Raw genomic sequence first — 27,447 nt, 5'->3', positions numbered from 1 at the left:
AAGCTAGGCTGAGCTGTGCCTACGTCGGCCTCGACTCCCGGGGGCTGGAGGAGTTACCTTTGGAGCCCGAAAGGAGGAAGGAAGCAAAATATCAACAACTGCCGAGGCGGCTCGGGCGCTCGGCCGCGCTTCCCCGCCTGCCCGCCGCCCGCCTGCCAGCCCCGCGCCCACGACGGGGGCCCAGGCCCCCCGGCGCCGCCCAGGGCCCGCGCGGACGCCGGCCTCATTTATTATTCCCCGCGCCGAGAGCTGCGGCTTCCTGGTGTGGAAGATCTTTCGGACTAGGGTCGCGGGCTGCCCACTCCCGGCCGTGACACCCCCCTTCTCCCAGCGGGGCCGGTGAGTAGAGAAAAATAACGCGCCTGCCGCTTTAAGAGCCCCCCTCCCCCACCCCGTCCTGGGCCCGGGGTGGAGGGTGGTCTCGTGGACCGGCCCCCCGAGAACCCCCGAGGATGGGGTGGCCTCCGCGGCCCGGAGGAAGTCGCGGAGCGGGCTGTGCTTTCGCGGGGCTTTGGTGGGCGCTTTGCTGGGGGACTGTTTGTTTGTGTTGGGGAGTCGGCTGGGGGGGACGAGTCGAACGGGCTGTGATTGCGGCCCGGGCCGGGGTCGGGGTGGGCATGGGCGGCAGGGGGCCGAGCACGTCTGTCGGGGTGACCGCGGCCTCCGAGGGGTCTCCGGTGACAGCCGGGAGCGACTGACATTTTAACAGCCGGCCCTCCCTCCCTCTCGCGGCTCGCACCGCCTGTTCCCTCCTCCTTGGCCCGACGTGGTGCAGAAGGGGGCCTGGGAGGGCGGCGGAGGGTGGGGGCGGGGGGAAGCCGCAGCTGTTTGGGAAGCGGGGGAGGGAGGGGGACTGTTGTTCAGATGACACCCGGGCGGTGGGTTGGGGTGTGTGAGTGTGTCCGGGCCCCCCCACCCCGGGGTGCCCGCGGAGTTGGGACGCGGCGTGACCGACGCGGTGGGCTGCCGGAACCTCCTGGCCGGCCTCGGAGACCCCAGACTTGGGCTGTCAGGAGCCCCAGCTGGAGAATCCCGGGCCAGAAGTTTGCAGCTGTTCCACATCTGGGGGAGCGTGCGCCCACTTCTGCGCTGCACCTCTGGGAGGCTGCCCCGGGCCTGGAGTGGAGGGGTCAGGGAGTTGGGGGGCTGGGGAGGAGGGGAGGATTGAGGAGATGGAGCTGCATCTGGTTTCTCCTCTCCTTGTCAGCCCCTTCCGATCAGAGCTGGGGTAGTAGAGATCGGGGAGCGCACCCCCAGGGCCGCCAGCCCCTTCCCCCCACCCCCCACTGGAGGGCTCCAGGGTATGGGCGTTCCTGAGGCCCCTGGGCTAGGGGAGGTTACCCCAGCGTGCCCTTTTCATGGAGGGCCCTCAGTCCCACCCCAAGCGCTGCACTGTTTCTGGGGGGAGGAGGCTACAGTGGGTGGATCCAGAGCCCCCCTTCATGGTGTCCAGCCCCTCTCCTGGGGGTTTCTTTCTGCTGCTGCCGGGTGGGGTGGGATGCCCCTCCCCTCCCCCATCCCCTCAGTGGGTCTTCTAGGCACTTCAGGGCCCTCGTGGGCTATGGGAAGTTTGCCGGCTGGTGCGCGGTGACCTTGACTTCTTGGAGATAGGAGAGGAGCCCAGGCCAGCCCCAGACTGGGCTTTGGAGCTGGGGATCTGGTCCACCTCCTGCTCCCCCCACCCCACGCCCCCCACAGGGGGCCCTAGGCACCCAGGGGCGCTTTGGAAGGCACATGTCAGTGTCCGCAGATGTCCACCCGCCTGTGGCCGCCGGTTTCCTCCACCCCAGGACTGAGCCCGGCTGTCCCAGCTCCCGCCCCGCAGGCCTGGGAATGAATTTCCTTCCTGTGGTTTCCCAGCACAGGAGATGGGGGGTGGGGTGGGATCAGGGTGAGGGTAGCTGTGGACCCATTCACAGGCAGCCTGTGTGTGTGTGTGTGTGTGTGTGGTGGGGGTATCACTGGGACTTGCATGTGGCTCTCCCCCATGTGCCCCTACATAGGCAGTTGAACCTTTGGGTCGCACTTGGTCACACTCTCTTTGTTGTCACCGCCCTGCCCCAGGACACACCCCATATTTGTCTGTGTGTCCCTGCATGTGTGCGCACGTGCATTTGTAAGGGGAGGGGTCTCAGGCTTCTCTGGAGGAAAATGGGAGCTTTCCCTCCCACTCCTGGAAAGGCCAGAGGGGTTGTGCTTCTTACCTGAAGTCACACAGCAGATCTGTGTCTGAGCTTTGTCAAATCGCCACTCTGTCAGGCACCGCTTCACCGTCGCGACAGAGCCTCGGGAAGAAGAAGAGAGCCAGTCCAGGGGGAGCCGGGGCCCCAGCCAGGGAGCACCCTGGCACGTGTTGCGGGGGGGGGGGGGGATGGGCAGCAGAGGTGGGACTCAGTCCCTGCTTGGCTGTCTGGAACGGTGCTGAGGATGGAGCAGCTTGGCCGCCTCTGCCTCTGCCGTCTGACCTGAGGGCCCCAGGCCGGCTCATCTCTCAGCTGGGAGGGAGGCTGGAGGATCCGCGCTCCCTGGCTGCTGTTATATAATCTCTCTCCAGCAGGTTTGACAGAAAATCTTTCCTAGAGCTTTCCTGGGAGTTGGGAGTTGGCGGCAAGGGGGAGGAGCGGTGCAGGGCAGCCTCCCCGAGTTGGGGGCTGAAGGCCCCTGGCCTGAGGGGTCCTGCTCTTCCTTGCCCCCCACATGAGCTTGCCTGGAAGTGCCCCTGTGTGCTGGGGGGCCCTGACCTCCGGCCCCGTCTCCTGCTGTGGCTCAGGGGCTGGGATCTCAGTGCTCTCGAGACCCCGGGAGGTTGGGGGGGACATGTGCCGAGCACTTCGGATCGTGGGGGGCTGGAGGACACGGGGAGTCAGGGAAAGCTGGGACTGCTGGTTGGTGGTTGCCTCTCTGGGGGAGGTGTTCTTCCGGGGGAGTGGTAGAGGCTGGGCACTTGAGGAGGCCCTGACCACGGCCTGGCGGCTCCGAGGTGGCCCAGATCAGACTCAGACAGACTCTGGTCTGTGGCGCTGTGGTGGCGGGTGAGCTCCACCCCGGGAACCATGGCGGGACCTCTCCCCGCTCCTCGAGGCCAGCTGGTGTGAGGTGGTCCCCGCCTTGACCGGGAAGGAGGACGGTGGCAGGCAGCAGCGCCTCCGCGTCCCTGTAATCGCAGGTGGCTTTTATGAGCCGGTCATGGGGCTGCGTCCGGCCGGCCGGCCAGCCCTTCTGTCCCAGTTTGGGGACTTACTCATGGGGGCGGGCGGTGCTTAGTGTGGGCGCGGGGCTTGGAGGCTCTGCTCTGGGAGGAACTTGCCTGTGTTGGCTGCCAGCCGGCTGGGGGGCACTGCCTCGGGCCCCTTCTCCCATGGCCCTCGGTCCTTGGGGCGGAAAGGCCTTGAACTTTGGCCTAGTGAGGCTGGTGCTGTCTGGCTCCTGGAATATTTCTCTTCTCTCCTCTCCCCCTGCCAGGGACTCAAAGTGTTGCACAGGGTGCTTGTCCTGGGGCTGTGGCAAAGCTGGGCAAGGGCCCCTACCGCCAAGCAGGGTGTGCCAGGGATGCTGGTGGCCAGATGCCAGGATGTGTGGTGTGGGCACGGGGGCATAGAGACACCCCCGGAGCAGCTGTAGTCCCACGTGGGAGAAGGGGAGCCAGTTGCAAAGATGATTAAAGGATTGAAGGCTGGGGGTGCTGGATGCTAGCAGTGGTCAGTCAGTGGGGCCCCAGCTGAGAGTGGGCAGTACCGCCCGAGGACTGAGATGGGACTGGCCTGGGGGGGGGGGAGAGACCAAGCCCAGAGCCTGCTTATGAGTTGAACTCCATAGGTCCCTCCTGCCTGTCTCCCCGAACGGGGTCATGCCAGCTGTCCACATGCAGGAGTGTCCCCTGAATACCAGGACTCTGCGGCTGGCCTGCTGCTGGTGGCCGTTATCCCCGGAAAAGCAAGGCCCCGCTGAGGCCGCTGGCATTCAGGCCAGCTCCCTGGCGGGTGACGCTGGTATGGGGCTCTTTCTCTGGGCTCTCTCTGGGAGCCGACCATGTGCCTGGCATGTCCTGCCGGGCTGGCTGGTGTGGAGATGGGGCTGCTTGTGCCCCTAAGCGCCTTGTGTGGGGGTCTGAGGTTCAGCTTCTCTTGCGGCCTAGTGGAGGGGCACTGTGGGCCATGGTTGGCCGCACCCAGGTGGGAGCCTATTTGCTCATTTAAGCTCTCCCTCCTGGAGGACCCACGCTTTGGGCCTGGCTGCTGACCCGGGCTGGACTCCCTGATGGCCCCTTAGAGTGGGACTGACCAGGCAGGCATGGAGAAGAGGAGTCTTTTTGCTCCCTCGGGAGATTTCATTGTCAGCTGCACCCCCTGCTCACCCTGATTCTCGGTGTTGGAAACCATAGACTTGAGTTTTGAGATCCCTGGGGACCAATGGAAGCAACTTGCCGTGTGAGCACTGTGGAGCTGTGTGGGCCCGACCAGTGCCAGGTCATGTGTTTTCCCAGTGGGTAGGTGTGGCTTTTGTCTGGGCTTACGGGGTCCTTCCACACAGATTGGGCCTGGGAAGAGAAGGGCACCCCATGGGTTTGCTCAGTTCAAGAACTGAGCACTCTGGGAGGAGGCCCCAGGAGGGGTCTGTGTGCAGGGACAGTGGCACACCCCCAGGGCCCCTGTGAGTACCACCTGAAGGAGGAGACAGAGGCCCAGGCCTCGCAGGCCAGAACGAGGGGTTGCTGGAAGGAGTGTGGAAGCTGGTGCCCGCATACAGGCCCCTCCGCCACCCCTTTCCCGGCCTTGGAGTCTGTCTCCTGATGGGGGCGCTGCCCACACAGGGGTGTTCCACCCAGCCGGTGGGACCCTGGGTGGGCTGGGGGCCCTGCCCACCCCACGGTGACTCCTGGTCATGGAACCTGCCCCCCACCCCTCAACTCGTGCGTCTTATTTCCCGGGGCTCCCCGTTCCAGTAGCCAGCGCGCACCTGGGGCTGAGGCTGGAGAACAAGGAATAAGCAGGGCGGGGCTGGGGGGGCATCATCTCTCCGGGGAGCCCTCCCCGCCCCCGGGAAACAGAGAGGGACAGCAGTGAGCTGTGCAGCCCCCCTCCTTGTCCACTGTGTCCTCGTCCTCTGCTGAGTCCCCCGGGCTGGGGCCCAGGCTGCCTGGGTGGAGACAGGTGTCCTGGCCCAGCTGCCACCTCTTGTCACCCCCACCTGTCAGCTGGGGGGCAGGGGACAGGAGGAGCCCGCGCCCCTCACCTGCTCTCTGGGGGGCCGCGAGGGGGGTGAGAGCAGGCGACACGTGGGCTCCCCTCTGAGTCGGGGGGGGGGGGGGGGGCGAGGTCAGAGACATCGACCCCGCCCAGCGGGTGGGGTGCTGCTGCTGGACCTCAGAAGGGCCTTACCTCTGGGCTTTCGGGAGTGGGGAGGCCAGCCTGGGTGAGGAGCAGGAGTGACCTGGGGGTCAGTACGGGCTCTTCCCTTCACCAGGCACCCACTGCCCACCCAGGCCCCCTCTGCCCAGGCATGTCCGCCTCACCTGGCGCCTGGCCTGTGGGCAGCTAATCCTGGGATAGCTGCCGGCCGGCGGCCTCTGCCGGACTTAAAGAGCTGCCCTTCATGTGGGGGTGCCCCCGAGCGTCCCCTTTAAACCCTTGCCGCCCTGAGGTCATAGGGGATCTGGGAGGATTTGCTCCCCTGATTGGATTGGCCTCTTAGGGGCATTGTGTCTGACCTGCCACCTTCCGTCCCTTGGGAGCTGTGCTGGGGGCCAAGCGTGTCCCCCCCACCCGCCCTGCCCCTGCCTCTGGTCTATGGGTTATGAGGCTTGTGCTGTCTCTGCTCTGGGGGACATGCTGTACCCATGGTGGCCTCTCCTGCACCCCCAGGCCCCCCAAAGCCAGGGCCACCTGCACAACACCTGGTGATGCTGGGGGATGGGGCTCGGGGCTCCGGCCTGCGGAGCCTCTTCCCTGCCTGCCTGCGTCCCCGCTTCCGGGGCAGCCTCTCCTCTGCTCTGAGCATCAGCCCACCCGACCCTGGCGCCAACGGCTCCCTGGCTGGGCCGCCCCCAAGCCCCAGCTGCCACTTTCACTTCTGTCTCCTGAGACCCCAGAGGGAAGTTGGGTGGGGCAGTGGAAGGTAATGCCGTAACCGTCCCAACTGCCCCCACCTCTTATCCGCCGAGGGTTTGGATGCCAGGGCCCCTACTCTGGCACCCCGAGGCTGACTGTCGAGACTGAAATGGGCTTGGGCCACAGTGGAGGGAAGGGCTTGGCCAGGCCCAGCGTGCAGGGCTGGATGCACTCCTGGGCCTGGCCGGTTTCGAGTGGGCGTCTGTGGCTCTGTGAGCAGGTGACTTCCTCCGAGCGGGACTCCTCTCGCAGGCAGGGGGTCGGTCTCTTTCAGCCCTGGGGTTGTGGTGTTGTGCTGGGGCCTGTCCTCCTCCCGAGAGGAGCAGCCTCTCAGCTTGGCTGCTAACAGATCTCGGCCCAAGTACTGAGCCCCAGGACTGGTGAGTCCTCCCCGAGACTCGTACCCGTGGGGCCTGTGGTGCCAGCCTTCCCCCTCCATCCCTTCCTTGCCCTTCGCCCTTCCCATGCCCTCTGTCCCCTCCGTGCCCTCCATCCCTTTCGTCTCTTCCATCCCCTCTGTCCCCTCCATCCCCTTTGTCCCTTCCATTCCCTCTGTCCCTTCTGACCCCTTTGTCCCGCCTCTTTCCATCAACTTCTGTTCTGCTCTTGGAGCTTAGAATTGGGGGGCTCAGTGGTAGAGCCCTGTTCTGTGTGAAGCCCTGGGTTTCATTCCTGGTGCTGGAAAAAAAAAGACAATGGAACAAGGGACAGAGTCGGGCACAGCCCACCCACCATCCTGCCGTTGCCCCACCTTGGTGCTGAGGATGGCACGGGCCTGGGTTTTCTCCCAAGGAGCCCCTAGGCTGTGTGGGAGCCCCTGCATCTCCTTCCTCCAGCTGCAGGGGTGTCTGCTCTCAGCTCTCCTACCCTTCCCCCGTCATTCCTTTCTCCTCACTTCTCTCCCTCACCTTCCCTCTCCCAGCTCTCTCTTTCTCCTTCCTCTCTATCCTCGGGGCTACCCAGTTGGGCCCCCCGCCCCCGTCATGCAGAGCTTTCTTACTCAGCATCGCCCTGCACCCCTGGGTGAGAGCGCTGGCCCCCACTGGACCGAGACCGACAGTCCTGGGTGGGTTGGGGGCAGGGGGAGTTGGAGGAGGAGCTAGTGCTAGAGGGCTGAAGTGCCAGCAGATCCACTCGGGCCCCTAAGTGGCCAGGCCCTGGAGTGGGAAGCTGAGCCTGCTGGAATAAGGTCAGAGACGATGCAAATCCCCATGCAAATGACGGCGGTGAGTCATGACCGGTGGGGCTGCTGGGATGGAGGTGAAGCAAGGCTGGGGTTTGGGTTCCAGAACTGGCACCATTTGGAATCATGCCAGTGACCTTGGGCTGGTCACTGCCCAGTAGATCGAAGCCAGAGGCCCAAGCACTGGGGCCTGATTGGTGTGGCAGGTGAGCAGGGGGCCGGGGCGAGCGAGCATCTGCCTGGTGGGCCCCCAGCTCCTGTGGGCCCGCTGCCATCCCAGGGAGGTTCAGAGAGCACCTCCCTCTTCACCAGTCCCATGCCCCCTTCAGCCTCTGCATTACCCCCTCTCTCACCTCTCCACACTCTCTGGGACTTCTGCAGAGCCTGGGGGCTGGGCCCAGGCTGTCTCCCTGTGCCCACTGTGCTGGCCTGGCGGGGGGCTGTCCTTGCTTCCCTGCCCTGTGGGCCGCTCTCCTCCCTCTGCCCTTTAGTCGGGGGTCAGTCTTCTGGTGCCCCCCATTCTTCCTTCCTGAGGAGCTCCAGGACTCTGGGCATTGGTGGGCTCAGGGATGCTTCCCGGGGTGCAGATATCCTGGCAGCCTCTGCAGCAAAGACAGGAACTGGCTGGGGCAGGGCCCAGGCATAGGAGCTGGGGGAGATGTGCCCAGGAGAACAGTGAGGGAGCTCAGCAGGGGTCCTCTGGCTCCCCAAGCTCAGGACAGGGTGGCCCTTCCCGGCCCCTAAGTGGAGGTGGAGGTTGAGGCACGGGGATGGACGCAGCCAGCCCCTGCCCCAGGTCTGCCTCTCCTGGGCTCTGTCCCTCCCTCCCCCAGCCGCCAGTCCCCCCAGGTCCCCTGTCAGTGGGTTAAAATTAGCTCAGTGCCCAGCTAAAAATAGCCCCTGCCCAGCCCTGAGGCTGCTGGGCTGGGGGAGGGGTGTCCCTGAGGGAGGGAGGTGGCGGGAACTGGGGTTTGGGCAGGGAGCCTGCCAGGCAGAACTTTGAGGAGTGCCGGCCCTGTGTTTGAGAGCGGCCTGGGGGTGTGGGGGGCCTCTGTGCCCCCCGGGCAGGCGGGCAGGTCGGTGGCTTTGCCCTCCGCCCTCTGTGCAGGGTCTGCAGGGGCTCAGCTCTGAGCAGCTGAAGGGGAGGGGTGCAGCCGCAGACCCCCACCAGCCTGTTCTTGCCCCGCACCCCCAGGGCTCCTCTCCCCAGCAGTGGGCCGGGTGGGAGGCAGGGGCAAGGCCACGTGCTGGCCACCCCGCTGTCCCCTCTGGCCCTCTTCCTGTCTGTGCCTGCCTCCGCCCCTGCCGCTTTTCCTGCACGTCTGTGTGTCTGTCCCCCTTGGCCGCCCCCCCCCCCAGCCTGCCTCACCCACGCCTCCTCCCTCGTTAGTGAGCAGGCTGCTTGAGGCCGCCTGACTGTGGGGGTGACAGGTGGATGGGATTGTCACCCCCTCCCCCCGCGCCTGCTGCTTATTCCATGCCCTGCAGCCCAGCCGCGGGGAAGGGGCGGGCGGAGCGCTGACAGCTGTCTCCAGGCCTCCCGCCCGCCTGCCCGCCACGGAGGGGGCTGCCGGAGAGTGCCCCTCCCCCTCCCCGCCCCAGCCTCTCTGGGCATCTGCCCCCCCCCCCCACCTGGCACCTCCTCCGGGAGCAGGTGCCCCTGGTGCCCCCCCCCCCCCCGACTCGGGGGGGGGGGGGGGAGGGGGGAGGGCAGGGCTGGCCTCACACCGGAACTGAGGGCGCCAGCCTGAAGCCGCAGCAGGTCTGAGTGTCTGAGAGTCGCTGGGGAGTCCAGGGCTGGTCAGGGCCTGGGGCGGCTGCTCCTTTGGGGGCAGCTCTGAACCGAGACCCCCTGGAGGGCATATTTTACATCTGATTTGCACCTGATTTGCTTAAGGGGACAACCCAGAGGTTCCTGTTGGCTCTGTGGTCCAGCTGTGGGGGGTAGGGGGGTTGGGAGTGGCCGACCTTCAGTCCTGTGTCCCCCACAACCCCTGTCCCCTCAGTGCCTCCTCCTCGGGGAGTCCCCCTGCCTCTGTCCTTTCCAGGCCTCTTCATAGACTGGGGCCATGTGGCCCCCAGAGCTGGCCCAGAGGCCACTGCCCTTCCTACCCCCGCTGCGTCCCTACCACCACCACCCCCCGGGCGGCCTTCCTGCTTGCTCTAACAACTGCTCCAAGTGGTGAATCAGAGGCAAAGTCAGCCGGAGCCTTGGAGCCTTGGAGGGGACGCTGGTGCTGCCAGCCCACAGTCGGGACTGGGCTGGCCCAGGGTCATCCTGCAGAATGCTGCTCTGTCCCACCCCTTGCCTACAGGGCAGCCAGGATCATCTGGGAGGACTTCTTGGAGGAGGAGGAGCTGACTGGAAAGGAGGAGGGGTGGGAGCGCCTGAGAAGAACAGGCTCACATCTGCAGAGCAGGTGGCTGGGCAGAGGGCTCTTTGAGGCAGGCCAGGTGTGAACCCCTTCTTCAAAGTCATGTTCTCACCCCGGAGCTTCTAGAGGCGGTGGCCCTGGGGCTTGCAGGCAGTAGGGTCTGAGCCCAAGCTGTGCCCTGGAGGACTGGGCCAGCAGGGGCAGCACCGTGGGCAGGGGTGTGGGCATTTGGACTTGGGAAAGGTGCTCCAGACCCTCTTGACAGGGCTCTGGCTTCAGGCCCTGACTGCCCTGCTGTGGTGGAGGACGCTCCTGTCTCCTCAGCCCTGATCTCTCTTGCATCCCAGCTCCCCCAGCATGAGGCGGGGGTGGGGGGGCGGTGTAGGAGATCAGCCAGGGAGCTGGTTGCCAAGCGACAGTTGCCCGAGCAACCCCATCCTTCCCATCTCCATGTGCTCGGGGCTGCTCCTTAGAAGACTTCAGAGTCTCCCCCTCTGCACCAGCCCAGCCAGGGGTGAGGGATTGGGAAGTGGCGGGAGAGGTCGACGGTGGGGGGGGGGGGGGTCAGCTGGGGGTGGGCGGAGGGAGAGCAGCTGGTCTGCAGTGGGAATGGTGGGAGTTCAACCCTGAGAAGGACTCATTCGGCCTGAAATCACCACCAGCCCCTCAGACCCGTGGCCCCGGCCCTGGGGAAGCTGCCGTCACCCATAGGGGCCAGGCATTAGCCAGAGACCCAGAGTGTCACTGGTATCTGTTGTGATGAGTGCGAGAGAGAAACAGAACAGGGTACCCTGAGAGTGAAAACTGGGGGAACCAAAGGGATGAGGTGAGCTTGCAAGAATGCCTCCTGGGAGGGGAGCAGAGCAGAAAGGGTGCTTCCCCACAGGGAACAGGGCTGGACAGACATCACGTGTCAGCAAGAATCTGGCAGGTCTGGGGATGAGAGAGAGTGGGAAGGCAGATGCCAGGCCAGAGGGGTGCAGTAGTGGCTGCATGTGCCAGCCCACCAGCCCTGAGACTCCTTCTCTACAGTGCCCGCTGCCCTGCCATCCCACTGTGTAGCTTTGGCTAGTGCTGGGGGGCAGGGGCCAGGGTCCCTGGGCTGAAGCCTTTGCAGTGCCTGATCTGCTGACCTGGATCAGAGGCAAGGAGTGGGGTATCCGTCAGTCCTTTCAAGACTGGAGCAGGTGCTAGTTTTATCGCAGGGGTGTTGGGGGGATGGCCAAGAAGCCAGGATGCACCTTGAGGATGAGGATGAGGCAGAGGGCTCTGAGGAGAGGTGGCAGGCAGCCACATTGATTTCTGGTTGTTTTGTGGGGTCACTTTTGGCAGTTCTGGGGACCATGCGGTACTGGGGATTGAACCTGAGCCTCCTACATACAGAGCCTGTGCTCAGCCAGTTGGCCCAGCCCCTGGGCCTATGTTATTTTCTGAAGAGGCCCACACAAAGCAGAGGTCCTTTTCTCTGGAGCTGGGGGCGGGGAGGGGCGGCACCCCAGAATCCCCACAGCCCACGAATCAGTCCCGGCGCCCAGGAAGCCAAGATTCAGCTTTGACATCTGCCATGGCACTTCGGGGGCCTCAGTGGGGGCAGACAGTCACTGGTGGGGGTGGGTTTTGAGCAGGGGTTCACCGGGTTCACCTGCACTCATACTTCTGATAACCCTGGCTCTCTGGCGTGAAGCCCCTGCCTGTGCTCTGCCATGGAGCTCCTGGTGGGGGGGGGAGGCGTTCTGCAGACAAGAGTCCAGGCATCCTGGCTTGCACCTTTTTGCTCTCCCAGTAGGCTTCCAAGGTCAGGGCTGTTGGGGTTGAGGGTCACCTAGTACTTCCCTTACACCTCCAGCCTCTCCACCCGCTCCCCTGGGTCTAGACTGGACTGCCCGAGCCTGTTTGGGCACTGCCCACACTGTGCCTTTCTCAGCTCCTGCCCTACTCCTTCCCCGCTGCCTCTGGGCCTTGGCGGGTATACGGCCATGGGGTGGGAGTGTGCGGGAATCCTGGGCCGCCTCAGCAGGCCCTTGTGGGGTCTCGGGAGCCTGGGGTGATGGGTGTGAGGTCCAGACTGGAGGAGCTGAGAGACGGGATCCAGCCTTCAGAGCTGGCCTGTTTGCTCACGTGTGGTCTGTACGAGATGCCGGATGGTTCGTGAGGCTGAAAGGTTGTGTGCTGTGTGTGTGTGTGCGTGCGCGCGCGTGCGTGCACGCACTTGCTTTATTTGTGGACCACGCCCAACAGTGCTCAGGGGACCCCATGGTGTTGGAGATGAAACCTGGGCCTCCTGCGTGCAGCTGGGAGAACTCTCCTGGGCCCCTTGTCGGGCCCTTTCTATAGACAAAGGCCTGCCTCTAGTCTAGAGGGCGGGCTTATCTATTTATTTCTAGGCAGCCGGGACCTTTCTTCCAGCCATTTTTCATCGGGGACCCGCTGAGTAGACGACCTGTAAAGACGTCGGGGCGCATGTGCCAGGGTTCCCTGAGCTGGGTGTGAGGGCCTCAGTTGTAGCCAAAGGTGCAGAACCCACCCCAGCCCTGCCCCCGGACCACGGTGGTCCTACCTGCAGCCCTGGAAGAGGAGAGGGGTGGAACAGCCCCTGAGACTTTGAAGCCAGGGCCGCCCCGGGTCAGGCCTGGAGCTTGGGCCTGGCTGTGAGGGGTGTAGCGGGAGCCTTGCCCTGAGCGACTTCTAGTCAGCTGAGGACGGGGCTGAGGTGCTGCCTGCCTCTGGCTTCAGGGGTGCCAGGGGCCTGGCCTAGGGCGGGCATCACAGCCCTCTCTTCCATCTGGTTCCCAGGCTGTGCAGCGTCCTGCAGACCATGAACTGAGCACTGGTACCAGACTGTTGATGAGCACAGTTTAAGGCGTGCAGAAACCGCCACCCAGCAACCTCCCCGCCCCCAGCACTGAGGATCCCCAAGAAGATGGGGAGGAAAAAGATCCAGATCCAGCGAATCACCGATGAGCGGAACCGGCAGGTGAAGTTCTGGATCCTCAGGGGCGTGGGCGGGAGCTGCTCTGTACCTGCACTCCTTCCAGCCACTGCAGGAGGGCTTCCTCGGGGGCTGTCACTAAAGGGGAGAGGCTTAGAAAAAGAAGAGCTCCCGTTTCCCCGTAGCTTCTCAGAAGCCTGTGTCCCACACTCTGAGGCTCATCTGCCCCCACCCAGGGACAGAGGCCTCCAGGGCACTCCCCTTTCTGCCCCAGGCACCTGTTCCTTCTTCGTGCCCGGCGGGCAGAGCTGGACGGTGCGTACCTGTGGCGCAGCCCCTGCACTTTCTGTGCCTCTGACATCCCTCCCTGCAGGGAGTTGGCTTGGGGCGGGGGTTGACAGAGATGCCGACCTAGTTGTGTTTCTCAGACTGGGGGCTCGTGAGCACTGCCACGTGCCCCCAGCAAGCAAGGGTGCCCGAGGCAGGGGCTGGGTCCAGCTGCCCGCCCCAGTCTGACCGAGCCCGGCCTGGATGCCTGCCCACCTGCAGGTGACGTTCACCAAGAGAAAGTTCGGGCTGATGAAGAAGGCGTACGAGCTGAGCGTGCTGTGTGACTGCGAGATCGCCCTCATCATCTTCAACCACTCCAACAAGCTGTTCCAGTATGCCAGCACCGACATGGACAAGGTGCTGCTCAAGTACACGGAGTACAACGAGCCGCACGAGAGCCGCACCAACGCCGACATCATCGAGGTGCGCGGGCGCCTGAGCAGCTGCCCTGCAGCCCACAGCTCTCACATGACTCCGGAGGGCAGTGAGGGGGCTCCCGGGCCTGGCAGGCACTGCTCCTCTTACCCCCGACCCGCTCTCTGTCTCTCTTTCCATTTGGGGCTCTTCCTTTCTTCCTCTTTGGTCCCTGTCCTCCTGCCTCCCCATCTCTGTTCTCTGCGTCCCCCGAGGCTCCATTGTCCTTGCCGAGGACCAGCGCCATGAGCCTCCCAAGCACAGGGCCCGCAGCTCTGGCCTTCACTGGCCACGTGGCGTGGGCAGGTGGTCGAGCCCGGCCCAACTGGCACCAAGTGGCACCTGCTCTGAAGGGTGTGGGGTGACTGGAGTGGGCCCTGCACTTGTCTCCTCAGGGAGTCCCAGCCTGCTTCCTGGGGTGGGACTTGAACTCGATATGATGGGAATGCATGTACATTTCAAAGATGGGTCAAGATGGGGAGGAGGTGGGAGGAGGTGGTGGTTCTGAGCATGGAGAGGGTCACTTCGGGGTTCACTCCAGCCTTGGTCAGAACCTCTCTGGCCTCCGGGCGGAGACAGGCCCCTCAGCTGGAGCCGAACACCTGCAAAGAGCGGCTTTGCCTCTCCGCTCAGTGCTCCGTTTCGGTCTCTTCTGTTTCTCTGACTCCATCCACCTCCCCCCCCACACAAGCAGGCACAGCCCCTTCCCCCTGCACCTACCCTACCGGGAAGCCGGGATGCTGTCCCTGTTTGCTCACTGGGTTTGGTCCCCCTCCATGCCCCCTGAATTCTGATGCCTTCCTGCACTGACCCCTCTTCCCACAGTTCTCCTCCCCCCAGAACCCTTAGGGCGGCGGGGGGTGGTGGATGGTGGAGGCCCCCCTGACGCAGCCGTGGTGGTGCGGTTACAGACCCTGAGGAAGAAGGGCTTCAATGGCTGCGACAGCCCCGAGCCCGACGGGGAGGACTCGCTGGAGCAGAGCCCCCTGCTGGAGGACAAGTACCGGCGCGCCAGTGAGGAGCTGGACGGGCTCTTCCGGCGCTATGGGGTGAGCCCCGCTCATGCTCTCTCTGTCGGCCCCTCCGGCCCCTTCCCCCCAGGCGCTGCACAAGAAGCACAGGGAGTGTGAGAGCCCCGAGGTGGACGAGGTGTTTGCTCTGACCCCCCAGACGGAAGAGAAATATAAAAAGATAGACGAGGAGTTTGATAGGATGATGCAGAGTTATAGACTGGCCGTGAGTAGTCGCATGCAGGAGCAGCTCCCTGCCGTGTGCATGGTGTGGCTTCGCCTGCCCAGACGGGGTTTCACGCTGCCCCGCTCTGGGGCTGCCGGCGACTGCTGCGGAACCTCTGCTCTCGGCCGTGGCGAACCCGGGAGCCTTGCCGAGTTGAGTTGGCAGCGGCCGGGCACATGCGTGTGTCGCAAACGGCGTGCGCCTTAGGTGACAAAGGGACGTAGAGAAGGGCCCCTGAGTCCAGGCGGTGTGGGAGGAGGCCCCCGGGCCTGCTGTGACCCAGCCAGGGAGGGTCACGAGGTGGGTGAGGCCCCGTGTGTGCAGGGACTGCGGGGGCCGCTGTGTGTGTGAGACGGGCCGGACTCTGGGCCTCTAACCCGCCCCCTGTGTGTCCTGCCTGGCTGAGGACTAACCACTCCCAAGAGGGGAGTCCAGGGGCCTCCGCTTCCGGCTGCCGGGAGCAGAGCCTGTTCTTTGGGCAGGGGCCAGAGCCGGACCTCAGAGCAGCCTCAGTAGCACCGAGGGCCGCACAGCCTAGAGGATGGAAGAGCCCTTGCTGACTGCCCGGGTCCAGGGCCTGCGCCTGATCCTGCCTCTCTCTCCTCTCCAGTCCACCGTCCCGGCCCCCAACTTCGCCATGCCTGTCACGGTGCCCGTGTCCAACCAGAGCTCCCTGCAGTTCAGCAACCCCAGCGGCTCCCTGGTCACGCCCTCCCTGGTGACGTCGTCCCTCACAGACCCCCGGCTCCTCTCCCCACAGCAGCCCACCCTGCAGAGGAACAGCGTGTCTCCCGGCCTGCCACAGCGGCCGGCCAGTGCAGGTGAGCTGGCTGCCGGGACCCGGGACCGGAGGCCTCCCTTCCCAGCCGCGGCGCCAGCCCGTCCTGGTCACTCAACGCGTTGCTGTGTCTTTTCCAGGGGCTATGCTGGGGGGAGACCTCAACAGTGCGAACGGAGCCTGCCCCAGCCCTGTTGGTGAGTGGGCACCCCATCCCAAGGGAGGGGGGCGCAGGGGACACGGGCCATGAGACTGGGCCAGCTCCTCTGCTGGTCCGGAGCCCCGTGTTAGCCCCGAGGGGGGGATTCGACTGAGAGGGTCATGCTCACATTCACACTCAAGGGAGCCCTGGCACTGGGGACATCCGGGCTCAGGCACGCACACGTACATCAGCCATAGGGCTGAGGCTGTCCTCCAGGGCCACTGCCAGCCCCTCCTGCCCTGCTCTGCTGTCCGGCTGGTGACTGTGACTTCGAATGTCACCATTGACGTCACCCCGACATTCCTGCCATTCCCGGCATGATCTGGGAATGGGGATGGGGGCGGCCACACGCTTCCAGGGCAAGTGTGCCCTCATGGGACAGAGCAAGGTGACACTTGTGTCTGTGGGCGGCCCCATGTCTCTGGGCTTCCGCCTGCCAGCTTAGTCTCGGGTGCCTTGTGATACCTCCTTGGCAGTCACTGGATGCCGGGCACGGGAGGTGGGTGAGTCCCTTCCCGCGTCCATGGATACGGCCGGAGGAGGCCCATGGGCTCTGAGGATCCAGCACGGGCATACACACAAGAGCCTGGATGAGCCTCTCTCCAGCCTCGTGGCCTTGGACCAGTCATTCCCTCTCTGCCAGCCAGGCCTCCAGGGCCCCTTCTGACCGCAGGGCTCGTGACACGTGGCCTGCCCTGCTCAGGGGTCAGTCTGCGGGTTAGATGAGATAATGCGTGTGTGACAGCCCTGTGTAGACTGCAGCGTGTGGAACAAGTGAAGAAGATAGTCATTATGTGTCTTATTACCCGCCTAATTATGGTGGTGGCTGCCTCTCAGGCCCGTCGCCGATAACAGCCCTCCTGCAGTGAGTGGCTTGGCGTCCCCGGCTGGGAGCCCCTTGTCACACGCTGACGGGTGCCGTGGCCCCCCCAAATCATGGGGAGAGGCACAGCCCAGGGGCCGGGGGGGGGGGGCCTTGATGGCCCCTGTCCTCCCTGAGCCTCTGCACATCTGCACCGTAGACTCCCTGGTGGTGAGGGGCTATGCCCTGCAGATGGGAGGGAGGCAGGGAGAGGCGTGGCTGGGTGGAGCCCCTTGGCCACTGCGGTTTCCATTTCTGGTTCTGCCAGCCTCAGCTCCCGTCACCAGCCCCATGGCACAGAGCTCAAAGCTGGGGGGCCGGGGAGGAGTGTGTGGTCTGGGAGCTTAGGGCGTGCCCCCCTTGTTCCCCAGGCAGTATGGCTTTAGTGAAAAGCGCGCCTGTGGCTCTGAGGGGGGCTGTGGGCAGCTGCCGGGCCTCACTGTCCTCTCTCCTCCCCAGGGAATGGCTACGTCAGTGCGCGGGCTTCCCCTGGCCTCCTCCCCGTGGCCAATGGCAACAGCCTAAACAAGGTCATCCCTGCCAAGTCTCCGCCCCCGCCCCCCCACAGCGCCCAGCTGGGCACCCCAAGCCGCAAACCTGATCTGAGAGTCATCACTTCTCAGGGAGGAAAGGGGTTAATGCATCATTTGGTGAGTGGGCATCCCACCCCGGGGCCGGGCTGGGGGCTGAGTGGACGTGCAGCTCTCCATGAGCACCTGCTTCCTCCCTGGGCGGAGGGGGCGAGCGAGCGCAGAAGGTTCTGAAAAGAGGTGGGGGTGGGCGAGCGGGGTCTGTGCCAGGTGAGGGGGTGGCAAGGGCAGGAGCATTGGGCCGTCCCGCAGGGGACACAGGCAAGTGCCTCCTCTGGGACCATTTGCAGTGGGGACCATAACTGCTGGGGAGGGCGGGGGCGGGGGTGGGGACAGGGACTGGCAGGAGACCCGAGACTCACCCCCCGCCTTGGTTTCATTTCTGCTCCCAGACTGAGGACCACTTAGACCTGGTAAGTGATGACTGCGCCTCGTGTGCTGTGGCTTTCAGCTACAGGTTGGCCCTTGGCCTTGATCCTTGGTCATTCCCTGCACCCCCGCATGGAGTGTGTGCCCTTCCGCTCACCTCCCTGTGTGGCGTGTGTTGGGTTAGTTACTAGCCCAGGGCCACGGTCAGTGCCAAGCAGGACCCGGAGGTGTGGGGTCCAGAGGGGTGATGATTGGCTGTGCATGCGTGTGCTTGTAGACACAGGATGTCCTTCCACTCCCTGAGTGTCGCCGTGCCGGGGCCTCAGAGGCCCCATCTCCATGTATGCCAGGAGGCTCCGGGGAGGGGCCAAGGTCCGGATCCCCACTCTCTGATGTCATTTGGGCTCAGCGTGAGGGTTCTTGGAAGCCAGGACAGGGGTCTGTCTCAAAGGGGGGCCAGGCAGATGGGATGTCCTGCAACTGAGTCCCCTGACGGCCTTCGGCGGGTCTCCTGACCTCTGCCCTGCCTGCGTCCTGCATGGCCTCCGCCTCTCCTGTCTCCCCGACACACACGTCGGGATCCTCCCTCCCAGCCAGCCATGGGCCAGGGGCTCCCCCGCCCCAGCTCCCTGACGGGCGGCCAGAGAGACTGGAAAAGGCAGGCGGGCTTTGGCGGCCAACACGGCGGCAGTTTCGGCCCTCGCGTGGCGTTGGAATAAACAAGTGACTCAGCGGCAGATGGAGCCGACAGCCCCACGCACGTGTGTGCGCGTGCACACGCAGGCACACGCCACGCCAGAGACGCTGCTGGAGCTGCTCTGGGCGTGTGGTGCCGCGTCCTGGGGGAGGCGAGACTGAAGGGGGAGCGCCAAATGGTGCTGCGGTGGGGGCGTCGGCGTGTCTGCGGCTCAGTGCCTGGCCTGTGCTGTGCAGACCCCTGCCACCCCCTCCCAACACATGGTTTTCTCCCACAGAACAACGCCCAGCGCCTTGGGGTCTCCCAGTCTACCCACTCGCTCACCACCCCAGTGGTTTCCGTGGCGACGCCGAGTTTACTCAGCCAGGGCCTCCCCTTCTCCTCCATGCCCACCGCCTACAACACAGGTGAGTGTGCAGATGTGCGACCTGGGCTGGGAGTCTGAGGAGAAACCAGAGCAGGAGGTAGCTCTGGGGAGGCCTGGAGAGAGGAGCTCACACTTCGGGGAGCCCCCATCTAATTAATGTTGCCACATTCAGCAAGTAAAAAATACTTCTGTTGAATTTTAGATTACAAATGACTAATACCTAGGGGCTAGGGAGAAAGGAAGGCTCTTGTCTTACACGCGGTCGACCTCAGTTCAATCCCTGGCGCCCAAGTATTGGTCCCCCAAGCCCATCAGGAGTGATCCCTTGAGCATAGAGCCAGGAGTAATCCCTGAGCACAGCCAGGTGTGCCCCCCGCCCCCCAAAAGATATTCAGCTAAAGAACATTCTAAAGATGTGCTCATGCTAAAAGGTGACCTCATTTTTCCTGAAATGCACATTGAGCAGCCTTGAGTGCTGGTGTGGTCGCACAGAGGAGGGGCCAGATTAGTGCTGAGCAGGGCCAGGTTGGGAGGGCCAGGCTGGGAGGACGTCCCCGAGGAGAATGCAGGAATGCAGGGAGAGGCCTGGGGCTGAGGATGCCAGGGAACAGCCCAGGGCAGGCAGGAAGAGAGCAGAGGGAGGCCCCCCCCCAGACTATTGCCTTGGCTGTGGGGTCCTGATGGGGAGACAGGGGAGGGAAGGTGCCCAGGAAGGCCAAGAGTCCCTTGAAGATGTAAGAGAGTCTCTGGGTAAAATCCAGACGAGGCAGCCCATGCCTGAGGTCCCCAGGCTGGCCCTGCTGGCCCCCGCGCACACCTCTAGGAGTGCACGCTGTACTGCCGTGCTGTGTGGGTAGCTTTCCGGGGGCGGCAGGTTTCAGAGTGTCTGGGGCCTCCAGCTTAAGAGACCAGGGTTCCCCAAGGGCCTGTTCTGTGATGGGGCAGGCTGACTGATCTGCAGATGCCTCCACATCTGCCCAAACCCCTGTCCCCTTGGTCAGCCCGGCTGCATCACATCTTCCCATGACAGGCTGTCAGCCTGACCCTGTGATTCGCTCCTTGGCATGGGAGAGCCCCTGGGGGCAGCCAGCTGGGGGCTGGAGGAACTGCTGATGGGAGGGCCCAGCTCCGGTCAGCCTGGACATGGCTGCAGCATGACAGGAGCCCTTGTTCCTTGGGGACACCCGTGAGTGTGTCTGAGTGTGCCTGTGAGTTCCTGAGTGCTCCCGTGAGTGTGCTCATGAGCATGAATGCCTGAGTGCTCTCTTGAGTGCTCATGTTTGAGGTCCCCAGGGTGTCCCTGTCTGGTGCTGGACCCCATCTCCCTGCTTCTGAGTGCTCCCAGTGCCTATGAGTGCTCCTAGAACTTTTCCCATGAGTGTTCTCCTGAGCGCCCGTGAATGTTGCTGTGAGTGTACCTGTGAGAGCTTCTGTAAGTCTTCTTGAGTGCACCCATGAGTGTCCATGAGAACTCCCGCAAGTGTCCATGAGTGCCTGTGAGTGCTCCCAGGAGTGCCCAAATACACATGAGTGCTCCCAGGAGTACCCATGAGTCCGCCTGTGAGTGTTCCCATGAATGTGTCCTAGAGTGCACCCTTGAATCCTCCTGTGGGTGCTTCCATGAGTGTGTCTGTGTATGCTCCCATAAGTGCACCTGTGTGTGCTCCCATGAGTGTGCCTGAGTGCTCCCGTGAGAGCGCCTCTGTGCTCCCTTGAGTGTGCCTGAGTGCTCCCATGAGTGCGCCTGTGTGTGCTCCCGTGATTGTGCGTATGTGCTCCCATGAGCGTGCCTGTGTGTGCTCCCATGAGCGTGCCTGGGTGCTCCTGTGAGTGCGTGTGTGACCATGCCTATGTGCCTGTGACCATGCCTGAACCCCTAGGATAGGAGGTGCCACATTCTCGGACTGTTTCAGGAGGGGTCTGCAGATGGCTGCACCCTTGAGAGCAACTTGCTGAAGGTGTGGAGGTGCTGGGCAGCAGGCTGTGCACTCACTTTGGGGATGCCATCTATCTGGGGACCAGTCTGCGTTCCCAGCTGTCTCTGAAGCAGCAAGGGGGAGGCAAAAGGTGTCAGTGTCAGGCAGGGACTCTGTGGGCCAGCACCTCAGCACCAAGCTGGTGGGAACAGTTGTCTGTCTCTGATGATAGGCTCTGCCCTTGGAGCCCCCGGGCCCTCCCAGGCGGGTTCTGCCCCTGCGGAGCAGGAGGAGAGAGGCATGTGTGCCAGAGGTGGGGGTGGATAAATAGAACCCCAGAGCACCCACAGGACCAGCTTAGGTAGTGGCCAAGCCTGACTTAGGGAGGCCCGCACCGGGCTCCAGTCCGGCTGGGGTCACTGAGGAGCTCTGAATGGACAAGCAAGTGGTTTGTGGGCCCTACCCTCCCAGCCCGGGAAGCCAGGGTGGGGTGTGCAGGGATTAGGGTACCCGGCTGCTTGTTCCCAGCAAGAATAATCTGGGAAATAGTCCGTTCAAGCTCTGCTTTGGGAGAACTAGGGTCTTGGAGCTCCAGAGGCCTTGTGTCACTAGGCCAGTGGGGCACCCGGCCATCTCTAGGGTGACGTTTAAAGGGAACTGTAAGACAAGGCCTGGCGCTAGAGAGAGAGTGCAGTGGACAAGGAGTTTGCCTTGCTCATGGTCAACCTGGATTCGCTCCCTGGCACATGTCTGTTCCCCCTGAGCACCTGTAGGAGTGATTCCTGAGTGCAGAGTCCAGAATAAGCTCTGAACAAAGATGGGTCTGGCCCCCAAAGAAGGCCTGGGGGTCTTGTCTCTTTGCTGCCTGGGGGTCTTGTCTCTTTGCTGGAGGTCGGGGGGTCTAGATTTGGGGAACCATACCGAGTTCTACTCGGGGATCACTCCTAGCTTTGCGCAAGAGATCAAACCAAACCCATTGGGTTGCTGTGTGCAAGGCCAGTGCCTTCCCTGTAGTCCCATCCCTGAGGCCTCCAGGCCTGGCTCTTGTCGGAGCTGCATCATTGTCTCCCTCTGTGGCAAGGTCAGTGCCTCCAGCTTGTCACTTGTGTGGCAGCTGCCTCTTGTGCCTGGTGGCAGCGGGGGACCCTGCTTCCTCTGTGCATCCCCCTCGCCCCCACAGCTGGATGGGGGCCTCAGCTCAGGGGCACGAATGACAGACTTGTCCAGAAGCGTGCAAGTGCTTAGTGGAGCAGGCCTGAGGGGTGGCCAGGTCTGACCCTTCTGTGCAGTACAGAGGCAGAGCTGGGTGGATGGGCATGTGGCCTCACCACAGTGCAGACATGGTCCCTGGGATGTCCCAGACAACCTTGCTCGAACCGGTAGTGCTCTGAGAGTGGTGGGGAATTGTGTGGTGCTTAAGGTTCCATGGCCGCATGCCCCTGAACCGGACTTCTTTGTCAAGACACTTGCAAGAAAACAGTGATCACCCTTTCCTGGACCTCCACCTGTCCGAGCCAGGCCAGCCACTGCTCCCCTGCACCCCTTCCTTACAGACCTTGCTGGGCAGGGTGGTGGGCACAGCATTGGCCCTATCTGGGACTCTGGAGGACTGCCCGTCTGTAGGAGGCTGGTGCTGGTCATATCATCAGCCCTGCTGTGCCATTTGCTCAACAGTGTGACCATGGTCCCCCCTCCCTTTTGGAAGATGTGGAGAAATGACAGACACAGATCAGGCTTGCCTATTGGCCTTTTTTCCTTGTTGCTTTGGAGGCCACTGAAATCCTCCTTGAACTAGTCTCAGCTCTGTACTAAGGGGAATTTGGGGGACCATGTGGTGTTGGAACCAAACCCTGCATTGCATGCAAAGTCTGTGTTCAGAGGCTGGAGCAATAGTAACAGCGGGTAGGGCAATTGCCTTGCCTGTAGCCGAACCAGGTTTGATTCCCAGCATCCCATATGGTTCCCTGAGTACCGCCAGGAGTAATTCCTGAGTGCAGAGCCAGGAGTAACCCCCGTGCATCTCCAGGTGTGACACCCCCCCCCCAAAAAAAAGTCGGTGTTCAGCCCCTTGATTTCTCCTCAGCGCTCTTCTTTCTTTGGACTGACATATATTTTTTATTCGGTTTGGTTTGGGTTTGGGGGGCCACACCTGGTATGGTGCTCAGAGGTCACTGCTGGCAGCAGTTTTAAAGAAAGGTTTTTAAAAAGGGAGGGAGGGCGGAGCAATAGTACGGTGAGTAGGACATTTGCCTTGCACTCAGCCGACCTGGGCATCCCATATGATCCTCTGAGCATTGCTGAGTGTGACCCAAAAAGTTAAGAAAAAAGGGGGGGGGGGGCTGGAGCAATATCATAGTGGGTAGGGCCACTTGCACATGGCAGACCAGGCTTTGATCCCCAGCACCACCAGGAGTGACCCCTAGATTCAGGGCCAGGATTAAGTCCTGAGAACTGCCTAGTGTGGCCCCAAACAGACAAATGAAGAAGTAAAAGTCACCCCCTTCCCCATCCCCATGTGCACTTCTTGCCGGTGAGCAGCAGCCCGTCCGCCTGACTCCGTTCTGTGACCCAGGAGCCCCTCGCGGCCCCCTCAGTGCTATCTCCCGACCTCCTGCAGATTACCAGCTGACCAGCGCCGAGCTCTCCTCCTTACCAGCCTTCAGCTCTCCAGGGGGATTGTCACTAGGCAGTGTCACCGCCTGGCAGCAGCCCCCGCAGCCACAGCAGCCGCCGCCGCCGCAGCCCCCGCAGCCCCAGCCCCAGCCGCAGCCCCAGCAGCCGCCGCCACCGCCGCAGCCGCAGCCACAGCCGCAGCCACACCTGGTCCCCGTGTCTCTCAGCAACTTACTGTGAGTCCCAGGGGGTGTGTGGCCTCTTGCGGGGTGCCCTGCGGGAGGAGGGGGGTCCGGGTGAGGCAGGGGCTGGGGTCCCGACACCGGGCAGAGCGGGAACTAACGTGTCTCCCTTCTCTCCCCGCCTACCCCTTGGCCCTCTCCCCTCTCTCCTGTCTCCCTCCACTGCCCCCCATCCCTTCTGCCCTCCTTGTCTGTCTGCCATCCTTCCCCCCCCCATCCGTTTCCCCTTCTTTTTCGCTCTGCTCCAGCCCGGGCAGCCCTCTGCCCCACGTGGGCGCTGCCCTCACGGTCACCACCCACCCCCACGTCAGCATCAAGTCGGAGCCAGTGTCCCCCAGCCGAGAGCGCAGCCCCGCGCCTCCCCCGCCGGCAGTGTTCCCCGCCAGCCGCCCTGAGCCTGGCGAGGGGCTCAGCAGCCCTGCGGGGGGCTCCTATGAGACAGGGGACCGGGATGACGGCCGGGGGGACTTCGGGCCCACGCTGGGCCTACTGCGCCCGGCGCCCGAGCCGGAGGCCGAGGGCTCCGGCGGGAAGAGGATGCGGCTGGATACCTGGGTACTGTAGCTGCACCCCTGCCAGTACCTGTGGCACCCGGACGCCCCTGCCCCCAGCCTACCTCCCGCCCTCCACCCCCCCGCTCGGAGCGGGCCCCAGCGGGAGAGGGGAGTGGGGTGCAGACCCCAGGCCTGGGCCCCCCTCACACCCGCCTCTCCATCTCCTCTCTTCACAGACATTAAAGTGACGGTCCCCATCCCCCCCTCTGCCTCCCTGACGAAGAGTTGACAATCTCACCGCCCACCCGCCCTGCCCCGGGCTCCTCCCGCTCGCCCCCACTCCCTTTCTCGTGCTTCGTGTCCTGTTGACGGTTACGTTTGTGTATAATTATTATTATTATATTATTATTATATTTTTTTTAATTTGGATTCTCGCTTTGGAGAGGGCGATGCTCCATCCCCTCTTTCTGCACCCCCCCGCCGTTTTCACTGGCTGGGGGGGGCTCTTTTTTGCGGGAAGGGGGTACACTTTGCACGTTGTACACATATGCTGCAGGAGGGGGGGCCCGATAGGCCTTTGGGAAAGGACCGGTGCCGAGCCCTGCATGCGGAGCCCTCCCGCCCCGTCCCCCAGATTGAGGGAAATAACCAAAAATCTACCAAACAGCAAGACCCCCTCACACACCCCAGACCGGAAGCCCGGGGTCCCCTGGATGGGCAGGTCCGCGTTTCAGGATGGGTGCGCCGAGTTTCTGCTTCTGGATTGTTCCTGGAGCCCTGGGCGCACGGGCTGGAGGCTCCTGCCGGTCCCTGCACACCAGAGCCCCAGGGTGGGCGGCTGTGGGGGCCGCCTAGGGGATGGAGACCCTGAAGCACACTGAAAGAAGACAGCCATGAGGAGGGCTGGGGAGGGCAGGGCTGGGCCAGGCCGGGCGCTGGGCCCCCTACCTGGCGTGCTCCCCCAGACGCGCAGTGCAATAGCCCCCGCGCCTCCGCCTGGTGTGGGGGTCCGGGGAGGAGCCTTTCATTGTGGGGCCGGTGTGGGCGGGCTGTCCCTTCCCTGCACGCACACGTCCCCAGGAGTGGGTTTGTGGTGGGGGGAACATGGCCGGCCTGTCCCCCACCTCCCTCCCGGACCCTCTCCCGCCCTCCTCCTGGCTCCTTCCTCTCCTGACCCCACCTCCCTGCTCTTGGCGCCCTCATTGTCTCGCTACCTCCTGTCCCACCACCCCAGGCCGGATCCCACCTTCCCTCTTGGCTACTGTAATTGTAAATAGCAACCTTTGGAAACCCTTAGCAGTGTAACAGTCCAGGAAACTGTTGGTTTTTTTTTGTTGTTGTTGTTGTATTGATATGAAATGAGATTCTATTTTTGTCAAAGTATATTGTAATAATAATGACTCAAACGGCCCGTACTGTACAGACAAGATTCTTCTGCTGTGGTTCTTGCTACCCGCCCGCCCCTCCCAGAATCTCCCCCTCTCCGCTGCCTCCCCCAGGGGGCTATGGAAGTGGGGGGAGGTCCTGAGACCTAAGGCTGGACCGCAGATCAAACTGGAGGGGGCAGGCCCCCAGCCTACTCCGCTGTAACCCCACCCTCAGGAGGCTGGGTAGGAGGCCTAGCAGGCGGATGGGAGGATGAAGGGCCGAAGGGCCGGCGTCGGCGACCTTCTTCACAGGAGCTGACGTCCAGTCCAGGAGAGGGAAGGGCAGACTTGGCCCCGTTGTGTGGTGGGCGACTGTCATGGTGCACTCTGACGGTGTAGACAGGGCGCAGGGAAGGACTCGGCAGCAGAGGGGCTGCACTGGAGTCTCCGAAGGCAGCCAACGTCTGTGTATGTGTGCGTGTGTGTGCACGGGCACCTCTGCAGGGCCGTGAGCAAGTTGGGTGCTGAGCTCAGAGGGACCAGCGACATCCTGGCTCCCTGACCGGCTGCCCGCCCGTCCCCTTACTGTCCCCCGCCAGCCGGGGGACATGCTGCTGCAGTCAGGGCACCTAGCCATTGCCCTTCTCCCTTCTCCTTCCTGCCCTACGTCCCTCTCACCCCCTGGGGCGCCTCACACGGCTGCCCAACCCGCACCTCAGCTCCCTCAGGTTCCCCTCTCTACCCACCCCAGTCCCAGGGGAAAGGCCAGTTCCTCTTCCTAGCTGCAGCCTTGGGCCCGCTGGGCCGTGGGCCTCCCAGCCTGCCCTGCACCCCCACACCCCTGCCCAGTGAGCACACAGCTTGCCCAGCCTCCCTACCACCTGCGGGCTCCTGGGGGTATCTGGTCAGGGCCCCAGAGAAAGCAGGGTATGGTCCTTGCATGTGCGCATGCACCCTGGAGCCTGGCATGTAGTTGGCGCTCAGCTGCTGAGCGGGTGTCTGGCTGGATGCAGGTGCTCAAACAATGCAGAACGACCGGCCGCCCCTTCTCAGGCTGCTCCCGCCTGCCGGCCGGGCCCCCCACCTTCAGCACGGGCCCCGCCGCTCTCGGTGCAATATTCTCCAGGTCTCCCGCAGATCGCAGCGGCAAACCTGGCTTTCGATTCCCATGTGTGCATGTGTGTATGTGTGTGTGTGCGCGTGTGTGTGTGTGTGATTTCTTCTCTTTCCCTGGGGACAGGGGGCGGTCTGTGAATGGATCTGTGACATTTCTACAGTTCAGTATCCCAAGGTTCCTCTTAGGGGTCGGGGCCCCTGGGAACCCAGCCCTCAAGTGTGGACTTCATTTCTTTCTCTCACAAGCCAAATTTGCCTCCACCCACTCCTTCCTCTGAAGAACTGGGCACTTGCCAAAGTCATCACTGGAGTCACCCACTGCCCCTCCCCTCCCCAGGTTCCCACAGATTATGGGGACAGTGGGTCAGAGGACCCCCCCCCTCCCACCAGGGAACACCCACTTCCCTGACCGCTCCCCACCTCGGACAGGAAGGAAGCAATGCACCTTCTCTTGCTGATTATTTATTTGTTTGGAGAGACAGAAATGATGTAAAAGTGTATCTAGAAATATCTATATATATTTTTAACTGACTCTGGAATCCCCTGGGGTGGGGTGGGGTGGGGGGCGTGTCTCAGCGTTGAGGAGGGGTGGTGACAGGGAGCCTGAGCCTGGGAACCAGTTCTCCCCTCTGCCACCCCCAACCCCGGTCGGAGGAATGGGGCGTTTGTATGGAAGTAGGGGGGCTGGAGTGTTACATGGAGAATCTGGATTCTCTGTCTTCCCCATGCACATGGGGCGGGGGAGAGTAGCGGGAGACAGGCCATGGAGGTGCCCCACCCCCGAGCCCGACAATCACCCACACTCCGGGGCTCCTCCTGGGCCCTGGGCAGGCGACTCCCAGGTGTGTGGCTGTTGATTCGTTTTCAATATTTCTTTTCGTGCTGTACGGTGATGCTTTCTTAGTATTCTACACAATAAGAACAGGCAAAGTCCTCGAGATTCTTATGAGTTTTGTTTGAGAACTCTTTCACTATATTTGTTGTAAAGAGGTTTACTATTAAAAGAAAAAGAACACACGTTTGTGATACTTGGGCTCAGCTTCTGGTTTCTTGGGCGCCGTCAATGGCTGAAGGGGGAGGAAAGAAAGGGCTGAAGCCTCCCGCCAGGGCCTCAGGGCACCTGTGAGGTGGGGCCTGGCCAGGAGCCCTTCCTCCAAAACACAGGCAGCCCCCCACCCCTACCCAGGCCACTGAGGACTGCTGGAGGGAGAGATGCCAGGATACCAGAAAAACAAAACAGCACCCAGGCTGTTGGGACAG

At 63.2% G+C, this 27,447-nt stretch overlaps 1 protein-coding gene across 2 annotated transcripts; it reads left to right on the top strand.

Annotated features, from left to right (window-relative positions):
• Positions 1-27,215, top strand: MEF2D (myocyte enhancer factor 2D). 2 transcript variants are annotated; one of them, XM_056123570.1, is made up of 12 exons: positions 2-339; positions 12,459-12,639; positions 13,144-13,347; positions 14,250-14,387; positions 15,185-15,395; positions 15,493-15,549; positions 16,876-17,066; positions 17,399-17,419; positions 18,350-18,479; positions 22,973-23,204; positions 23,459-23,765; positions 23,941-27,215. In XM_056123570.1, the coding sequence occupies exons 2-12, from the start codon at positions 12,586-12,588 to the stop codon at positions 23,950-23,952; spliced, it is 1,557 nt and encodes a 518-aa protein (XP_055979545.1). In that variant the 5' UTR covers positions 2-339; positions 12,459-12,585; the 3' UTR covers positions 23,953-27,215. The 2 variants fall into 2 exon arrangements, with proteins under 2 accessions (XP_055979546.1, XP_055979545.1); XM_056123571.1 differs by lacking the exon at positions 17,399-17,419 and having other exon boundaries at positions 1-339.
• The last annotated feature ends 232 nt before the right edge of the window (positions 27,216-27,447 follow it).

The sequence above is a fragment of the Sorex fumeus genome, unplaced genomic scaffold (genome assembly GCF_029834395.1).
Source record: "Sorex fumeus unplaced genomic scaffold, SorFum_2.1 ptg000047l, whole genome shotgun sequence".
Lineage (NCBI taxonomy): Eukaryota > Metazoa > Chordata > Mammalia > Eulipotyphla > Soricidae > Sorex > Sorex fumeus.
The sequence above is the reverse complement of the archived record's forward strand: the minus strand, read 5'-3'. Positions and strand labels throughout refer to the sequence as shown.

What these genes read in the sequence shown, in the direction of transcription:
- MEF2D (XM_056123570.1), top strand. Translation starts at nt 12,586, where the DNA reads ATGGGGAGGAAAAAGATCCAGATCCAGCGAATCACCGATGAGCGGAAC. An exon ending in AGCCTGCCCCAGCCCTGTTG is followed by an intron (nt 15,550 to 16,875) that starts GTGAGTGGGCAC and finishes TCTCCTCCCCAG; the next exon opens with GGAATGGCTACGTCAGTGCG. An exon ending in GTGTCTCTCAGCAACTTACT is followed by an intron (nt 23,205 to 23,458) that starts GTGAGTCCCAGG and finishes GCTCTGCTCCAG; the next exon opens with CCCGGGCAGCCCTCTGCCCC.